The following is a 9498-nucleotide window of genomic DNA, read 5'->3' as shown; positions in this document are numbered from 1 at the left end:
AAAGTTACGCCTTCTTTCTTTGTGTGAACATTTGGGCGGCGTTATGTAAATCTTCCCACACAGTGACATAGACATGTGGGGGCATGTTTGAACGAGGCATTTTAGGAGGGCGTGGACGAGTCTAAACTTATAAAGAATATCTCTTTAGGTTTGAGTCTTTAGTCTTTGCAACTTTAGGGATCTTATCTATGCACGAACAGCTTGTAACACTCCAAAGAGAAAGGAAAACTTCAAATTGCATCATATGACCCCTTTAAGCCTTCATAATATACAAATAATTCATATGACTTCAGTGCTCTAAACGTTTACAATATTATTATTAATATTCTCGAATTCTTTTTCTCCAGTGCTCTACACAATCTTTAAATTTTTATTAAAATCCAAGATAGTATTCAAACCTCCATTATTAACCATTTTAACCATACATCATTATTAACCATTTATCGCCATGTCATGTGCTTGCAATGTGAAGACATTGTTTGTTACCATCATGCAATAGAGGATTGACTGTAAGCACAAACCAGCATCTGTAGTCTAGTCACTCTCTCAATGTTAATTCTTTCTTAATTACATGATTTCCTATTTTTGTTGTAGAGAATGAATGGATCAGACCATCTGTACCCAACAGCAACTGGAAAGAATCAAACCTGGACGCACCTCCTGCTGCTAAGAAGGTATGCAGACTTTGTGTTGTGTGTGAACATGTTTGTAGGTGCATGTGCATTAATGTGTCTTAATTTTGCTCAGGGCACTACTACAGTAAAATGTCATTTGTTGAATTAACTGAACAAATCAAATCAGGGATCTGAGCCAAAGATGTTCAAGGACAAATATGTTGACATTTTATTTCTTTCTCTCCCACACGTCTTTTCATTTGCCTTTTCCTCTTAGTTCCTTTATAGTGGTTTGTTGCCAGCTGGTTAACCACTCTGACTTGTTGAACCAATAGGAAAAAAAACATCATGTTTGTATATAATTATGTTTTAAGACTTTGCAGGTAATAGAAACAAGTGTAGACAATTCCCATATGAAACAGGCAACAGCTGCTGTCACATTTTCTTACAAGCCTGTTACTTACTGTCTTGCACTCTCCTGTTAAAGCTGGAATGGAATCTCACAATTCTGAGTTTATATCTCAAAATGTGGGAAAAAGTCAGAATTGCAGATCGCAATCACAAAATTTATTTTTTATTCTGTGGCAGAAATATGCTTCCATTTTATGTTATCACTTAAAAAAAATAATGTTCTCTAATTCTCATAGCTTTTTTCTCTGTCTCTTTCATCAGGATACTGTGTCCCGTTCGCTCCCATCATCCCACAGCTCGCTCCCGAGGAACACTCGTATCTCAGTGCCCCCTGAACTCGCCTCAAGCACCAGCTCACCTTACGGCCCTCAGCCAATCAGTTCCCGTATCTCCATTCCACCTGAAAGCTCTGGAGTCAGTAAGCAGAGGCCGATCCCGCTTTCTGTCATCATGAGGCTCCAGAACCCGTACTATGCTGCGGCTGTCAGCAGATACGCCCCTGGCCCAATGGGAGAGCCCCAGCATCTTCCCTTGCCCCGAGAGTACCTGCGGCAAAATCGGACACCTCAACCTCAGCAACCTCAAAGACAACCTCCCTACTATAGAGAAGGTACCTTCAACCAGAAGCCATGAGTGGGCCGACAGGCACTCATATACGAGTCAATGACTTGACACTCATTTTTTGGTCTGCATCTATTAATGTATTTAAAAATATATAAAAATGCAGTTCATACATACAGTGACTTTGAAACAACATGTCATGAAAATGCTTTTTTCTGAAATAAAGTTCATTTTGGTCAATGACTTGACACTCATTTTTTGGTCTGCATCTATTAATGTATTTAAAAATACATAAAAATGCAGTTCATACATACAGTGACTTTGAAACAACATGTCATGAAAATGCTTTTGTTTTCTGAAATAAAATTCATTTTGATTTTTTTTTGGAGGGGGACATGCAGTAAAATCAATTTAAAAACTCATTAAAGGAATCTTCAAATTAATTATTTAAATAAAACATCATTATGTACAGTAGTTTGGCATAGTCTTGTATTATTATTTCTATTATTACTTCTGATTATTAACATTTCCACATATATTTAAAATTCATGAAATAAATATTTAATATGTATTTATTGTTGTATTTTTATATATATATATTAATATTTGAACTGTCTGCCAAATCAAAATCATGTGGTTAAACCAACATGCAGAAAAAAATAAAAAATAAATCAGGAAATTATATCATAGATTGGATCCCTGCAGACCCTCATGACTGTGTCAAGGTCAGTAAGTCTATTACAATATCAGATAATTTGACCATTATATGATGAAGGCAAGTTTAGTTTGAAAATGGCATGTTGTGCAACTCCCCAAAAATGTAATATTTGTAAATGAATTATTTGTTTTTAAAACCATTTTGAAAACCATTAATACAAAGATTACATTTCAAAGAACTACATTTTTAAATTATTATTTTATTATGGACACTCTTATTTGTCTTTGACCCATGTATGTATGTATTGTATATATGTATGTATGTATTTAACTGCAGTTTGCAATTTAAAATTATCATTATATATATTTTTTTCTTATAAGCAGTACTTCACCCTGGAGATGTTGATGCTGAGCTTGAGAGACAGGGCAAAACAGAAGGCCCTGTGTACTTAACTGACCAAGGCATGAAACCAGAAGAAGAGGGTAAAGTGGAGGATACAGAGATGCCTCCTCGCCCTCTCAGCCCCACACGTCTACAGCCCATGGTGGCCCCACAGACAGAGTTGGACACTGACCTGGACGAAGTGATGCGTATCCGGGCCGAGTTCCCCAGGGCCCTGAAGAAACGCGGCTCAGTCGAAATTCCTCAGACCCTGCACAACCTGCCCCTTACCCAACCGCACAACCATTACAAGCAAATGATCAATAAACTGTTTCGCAGGAAGACCATCCGTGTCAAAGGAGAACCAGCTGCTGAAAGTAGCAGCTCTTCAGATGGGGAAGACACTTCCAGATCTGCTGTAGCTATAGTTCCAGTACCAATCACAGAGATACAGGTCTCTTCTGAACAGAAGGTGAGGGGCAGACAGATTACACAGATACAGTAGAGACCAGTGACAGTTAAGAGGATATTTGATTTGAATCTCTCTTCTCTTTCAGGGTATTCACTCTATCTTACGGAAGGGCAGCAAAGTCAATAAATCCTCCAGCCGTAGGGCTCACCTTAGCCCACTGGTGCTGATGTTGGATGGGTCTTTAGTAGGAGAGTTAGAAATTGTGCAGAGGGCTGCGCAGGAGGTATGTCTCACTGCTTTGGTACCTTGCACTATGGTTGCTTAGAGGTGGTGGCAACTAGCATCAGCACTGAATAGGGCTACTTTCAGTCTGGGGCAACAGCACACCAAAAAACAGGCACCACACAACTTAATTGAGAGTAAGACTTAAGTAGGGGTGTGTCAGTATATACCATTATTGATGATAACCATTATATTAAAAAAAAATGGAAATACTGTGATATTATTGCACATAAAATAATATTGTAAATAATAAAGTGTCAGTAACTGGTTGACTCTCCAATATGGTACGGAGGAGTATTGCATCATAATGCTGGTTGCCATCTGTCATAAAACAGAAAAAATCCCCCCCGCAAAATTATGGTAGATATCACAATAATATTGTTATTGTGAATTCTCTTGACCATGATAATTGTGTAATAAAAATCTGATATTATGACGGACCAAGTCTTTAATGTATTTTGTTTTTACATTTGAATATAAAACTTTTAAAAATTATTTAAACAAATGACAAATAAAAACTAGCAGTGAATTAGCTTGCTAAAAAATTATTTTAAAATTAAATAAAATAAAACTTTGAGGTTGCTAAGAAATTACTACTTGTGTGCACTAAAATAGGAACAAAAACGGACTTTTTGATGTTTATAAAAATGTTCTGAGGCCTTTCTAACTAGAAACTAAAAAACTTAATAATAATAATAATAATAATACTCCAGCACAGATAAAATCTAAATGTAAAATTTTAAATTATAATAAATATGAAAATAATAACAAAAAAATAACAATTCTTGCATATATAAAATGCTTAAAAAATACATAAAAATGTATATTGAAAAACAAAATACAAATAAATTAGAAAAAATAGGGACATTTTCAAAACTTTAATAAGTCTTTCACGTAGTTAAAATGCAAAAGCATCCTACTTGTAAATGTTTCATAATGTTACATAATTCTTCAGTTTGTCATTTTAAGAGTGCACTTGTGTGTCTCTGTATAGGTGAGTGACCCAAGCCAGGCTAATGATGAAGGCATCACAGCCCTTCACAATGCCATCTGTGGTGGACACTTCCCAGTGGTGGAGTTTCTTGTGCGGATAGGGGCTAACGTTAGTGCTCCAGACAGCCACGGCTGGTGAGATGATCAATTTAATAGGTGTATATATACATTCTTATGTATTTGCATGTGTACAGCACATATTCCCTTTCGTCTCACTAACCAGGACGCCCTTGCACTGTGCTGCATCCTGTAATGACCGGCAAATGTGTGAGTTTCTGGTGCGGAACGGAGCAGCGGTGATGGCCGTGACAGACAGCGATGGGGCCACAGCGGCGCAGAAGTGTGACCCCTACGCTCCGGACTTCGAGGAGTGTGAGAGCTTCCTGAGAGGTGAGGGTGATGTCATGAGAAAAATGAAAACAGACTTTACTTGTGTACACAGGTAAACCGCATGGCGCAACACCAGTTTTTACAGGCAAACACCTACATGTGCGTTAACTCCCAGCGTTATATTTAGCATGTCACAATGAGCTGTACATTCCTGAGTTATAGTATCATCGTCTCATATGGGTTGGAAACAACGGTCAGTACTAGTCAGCTAATTCATAAACTATTGGGTGGAGATGACATGTAATACACCCTTATTAAAGGGTTACTCCACCCCAAAATGAAAATTTTGTCATTAATCACTTACCCCCATGTCGTTCCAAACCTGTAAAAGCTTCGTTTGTCTTTGGAACACAATTTAACCATTTTGGAGAGTATCCACTGAACGCAAACTGCGTATGCTGTTCTGTGTCAGCCGCACCACACGGATACGCTGTTTTCGTTCAAATCAAAGTGTAAATAAACGTAGAAAACGTATCCATGTGGTGCAGCTGACACAGACAAGTCGAACAGCATACGCAGTTTGCGTTCAGTGGATACTCTTCAAAATGGCGCTACGGTGGTGAGATTATCAATTTAATAAGTGTATATATACATTCTTCGGAAGAGACGAATTGTTGAATAAAGTCGTTATTTTTGTTTTCTTTGCGTACAAAAAGTATTCTCGTCGCTTCATGAAATTCAGATTGAACCACTGATGGCAGATGGACTATTTTGACGATGTCTTTCATACTTTTCTGGGCCTTGACAGTGTTATTTACTTGGCAGTCAATGGGACAGTCACAAGCCTCCCGGTTTTCATCCAAAATACCTTCAATTGTGTTCCGAAGACAAGCAAAGCCTTTACGGGTTTGGAACAACATGGGGGTTAGTGATTAATGACAAAACTTTCATTTTGGGGTGGAGTAACCCTTTAACTCATAAACAATGAGTAATTTGAGCACAGTGCTGTGCTGTACTGTATGAAGTAGTTTCATTTCTTTTAGCCACCATTAAGCGTGTGTTTTTGTTTAGGTGTGGAGGAAGCGATGGGTGTAGAGAACAGTGGGGTGGTGTACGCTCTTTGGGGATATCCTGCCCAGGCTCCAGATGAACTGAGCTTCAAAGAAGGAGACATGGTGACCATCCTGCAGAAGCCTGAAGGGGTGGACTGGTCGTGGGCTTCACTGTGTGGCAGGGAGGGCTTCGTACCAAACAACTACTTTGGGGTAAGAAGCGCTCTTTTACAAGAAAAATAGTGGTCAGCTAGAGGTCAAGGGGTCAACATTCCCTTGGCAAACTTCAAAAGGGGGGACGGGATGACATTAAATTATTAAATTAAATATATATAATAACTTAATTAAAATTCTAAAAACACACAAAATCAAGATTGACTGAAATCATATTTGTTTTTTCCCCTAGCTGTTTTTCTTTTTCTTTTCTTTCCCCACAGATGGGTTGTTTCAATAAAGTTTTAATTAAAGAAAATGCAGAATCATTGGAGCTTCTGGATCACAAAATGAATTGTGGTTGAATAATTATATGTAATATATTAACATTCCCAGCATTGATTTCATGATTACAGCAGAAATATTTTAGCCAATATAGAGGGCCTTTGGATAATTTTGTTGGAAAATCAGGGGCCTTTAAGTAAAAAAAGGTTGAGAACCACTGGTCTAGGGGTACATACACACTTACCGTTGTTCTGCAGAATTTTGCAGGTGACATAGTCATTTATTTGGGAATCCACACGACTGAGAGTTTTACGTGAAAACATTTCCTCTGCAGATTTCACTCGTGTTCAAATTTGTCCCCTAAATACTCTGCATTGAATTCAAAATACAAAACATGTGCTGGTGTCTTCCACTGCAATATTTAAAATGCTGTTCGACTGGTGAAGTGTCACAACCCTTTGTCTTTCATACATTCCTTTAATTTTTACTTAGTTAATACAAGGTCATTTATGTCCTAATATTCATACTATTACAAGCATGCAGTGGACCGTGAGGTTTGGCAGGTCTTCAATTAACCTCATTCTTCTCGTTCTCTCTCATGCAGCTTTTTCCGAAAGTGCGGCCTAAATCACTCTGCTGAACGCATCCATGAACATAGAAGACAATAGCAATCAATGCATCTGAAACATGCAGACCAAGTCTGAATGCAGGTTTCACATGTGTGTTTGAATATTAGTTTTTTCTCTTCCTCCTTCCCTTTAAATTGTGTTTAATGAACAGCTATGATGGGATTTTAAACATGCACACTGTACAACTTTTCTCTATAGACCACCATGACAAAGTCGCTTCACTGGGAATAGTTTTAGCTTGTAAAGCTAAGCAGTCTACCTATTTTATTTGAGAATAGGGATTCAGTTTAATTGTATGAGCAAACTGAACTGGATTTGATACATAAATGCATAAAGTCTCATAATTTGTTTGTTCGGAAAGGTTCATTCTTTGTCTTGACTAATGTTTTTCAGCACTGAGCAGGAAGGAAATTCGTCAGTCTATCAGTATTGCTTTTGTTTATGCTTACTTTGCATGATAGTGTATAAGTTGTTAATCAGTAATGTTGCATAGATACAAAAAAGTTTTTTAGATATGTATTTGAATAACCTGTACTAATTCAGCTTCGGATTATTTACAGTATTCCACACCAAAACGTTAGCCTTTTTTATGTAACTTTGAAACTTGTTTTTCCTGTCTGTTTTCACAGTGATCTTTATGTGGTATGAAATATGAGCTAAAGTTTTCTTCTCAAAACAATGTACTCTCCATGTAGGTTGTGTATTAAATATTTGCTTTGATGAGAGGGAAGTTTGTTTTAGAGGTGTGTGTGTGTGTGTGTGTGTCTTTTATTTGCCTTGTTGAATCCACTGACTGTGACTGTTAAGAAGACAATGACAAATTGTTACTCTCTGTAATACTCTTGCACAAAAGGAAAATAAATAAATACTAATTGTAGATTTGTAGGTTTGTTTGATTCTTTACAGGACATGCATAATAACTTAATAAAGCTCACAGGATTATGTGTTTATTGTATCTGTGTGTGCAATGATTTTTGCGCATTAAAGCCACCAGCAGAGGGCAAAGCTAAGTCAGTCTTGATATCACTGTACATTTTTTCCCATGACACCTAGAGGTCACTCTAGCACAGCATTTTTATTTATTCGTGTAAACTTTGGTAGCGAGGACTGCATATGATATACGAGCTTAATTTTCTTTACACTCTTGGTCAGGTATAAATCCATTACTATGTTTTCTGTATTTTGATTAATGAGTTTTAAACATTCTATAGAGAATATATGATTTGAAGCATATTTGATTAATCAATTATCTAGCATTATTATGTTTACTCTAGTTTAATTTAAGGCAAAACAAGCTAGTAATTAATCTTGTTAATTAAGTTCCAAAGGATTCTTTTGATCAGCCTGCTATCAGATAGGCTCTTTCATTCCACCACACTCAAAAGATGTATGCTTAAATTAATTAATGAACGAATTTCATATACTCGTATGCAAATATAATTCTGGGCATAGCCTAACATAATTAAAACCACCGCCTACACTGCAAGAGCTGGAGCGTCAAACAAAGTTTTTCATTTTCTGTTTGCTTGTAATATCTTTATGCTTGTGGTTAAGATTGCATAAGCATCGAGGGGCTTTATTCTCCTGAATACAGTGTTTTGAGAGCCATGGACTAAGTAAACATCACTGTGCACTATTATAGCCACAGCTGGGTAGCCTACTCAGCGAAAGTTTCACTTCTATAACAAAGGCTGATGTCCTCGGCGCATTGTGAAATAACCACTATTGTTACTGTTGTTAAGTGCAGTAAGTGTTATTGTTTAAATAATTTTATACTAAATAATGCTTACGTACCAGTAGCCTACTACTTTGTCGCATCTTGTATGGAATCGCTTTCGTCGCATAAACCGCAGGTTTGGTTTGAACAGTGTTGGGAAGGTTACTTTGGAAATGTAATGGGTTACAGATTACAAGTTACCCTCTTTAAAATGTAATAGTAGTGTAACTTTTTCAATTACTTTATTAAAGTAATGTAACTGATTACTTTTGATTACTTTTCTAAATTTCGAATGAATGTTTATTTGCAACTGTTAATCATTTTCAAACATTTACACCATGCAGGGTTAACCTTACAGTAGTGCTCAACACTGTCAGACTTTCAAAATCCTTCATCACTTGAATTAAGATGATCAAATTTGAACACATCCACCACAAAAGAGACGCGACTGTTAGAAAAAAGCGCGTTCGGATTGCGAATCCGCCCAGCCTCCGTAATGAGTCCGCTAGTTTATTTCATATGTACTGAAACAACATTACGAGGAGAGGTGGGGGATATATTTGTCGAAACATAAATAAAAATAGACTTGAACTAAATTCTAGAACCAACTTTAAATGAAAAAAAAAGTTTATTCTCGCCTGCAGTTATTCCAAAACAGGGGTGAAAAATGACCTAACGTTACATATACAATTAAAATCCGGATAGCCAACTAAACTACCCGTCTCACAGAAAGGAGGGAGATCCCATCCAAATAGGCCTATTATTAACGTAACGTTACTCAAATCTATGATAACGCTAATAATGCTAAAGAGCTAAATTAACCGTAACTGGACATTCCACAACGCAATTTCAAAAATTAAAAACTACAACAAAGCAATTAACAACTTTATTAATGTTAATGTTACTGGCAACTGTACAAATAAAGCATATTTTAAAAGTATTCTTACCGAGTTCAGTCTTCTTCAACCTGGCCGGCCGCAGCTTCTCCAGTCTGAGGAGGATTTCTGAGACGGCACCGGT

General features: G+C 36.9%; 1 protein-coding gene across 5 annotated transcripts in view; it reads left to right on the top strand.

The window, feature by feature from the left end:
* Positions 1-7673, top strand: part of LOC107757772 (relA-associated inhibitor-like) — a 20851-nt gene extending 13178 nt beyond the window's left edge. The window contains exons 6-13 of one of the 5 annotated variants that reach the window (XM_016575597.1): positions 595-674; positions 1287-1635; positions 2628-3097; positions 3183-3320; positions 4314-4447; positions 4536-4702; positions 5714-5907; positions 6737-7673. In XM_016575597.1, the coding sequence (XP_016431083.1) occupies positions 595-674; positions 1287-1635; positions 2628-3097; positions 3183-3320; positions 4314-4447; positions 4536-4702; positions 5714-5907; positions 6737-6772 (1568 nt within the window). In that variant the 3' untranslated portion in view covers positions 6773-7673. Of the gene's footprint in view, positions 1-594; positions 675-1286; positions 1636-2624; positions 3098-3182; positions 3321-4313; positions 4448-4535; positions 4703-5713; positions 5908-6736 lie in introns of all 5 variants that reach the window. The other 4 variants (XM_016575524.1, XM_016575453.1, XM_016575380.1 and 1 more) reach the window with 4 other exon arrangements.
* Positions 7674-9498: the final 1825 nt, after the last annotated feature.

This window comes from Sinocyclocheilus rhinocerous, unplaced genomic scaffold (genome assembly GCF_001515625.1).
Source record: "Sinocyclocheilus rhinocerous isolate Xijiao unplaced genomic scaffold, SAMN03320098_v1.1 scaffold130, whole genome shotgun sequence".
NCBI classification, from domain to species: domain Eukaryota; kingdom Metazoa; phylum Chordata; class Actinopteri; order Cypriniformes; family Cyprinidae; genus Sinocyclocheilus; species Sinocyclocheilus rhinocerous.
Note: the sequence above shows the minus strand (reverse complement) of the source record. Positions and strands in the feature narration are given on the sequence as shown.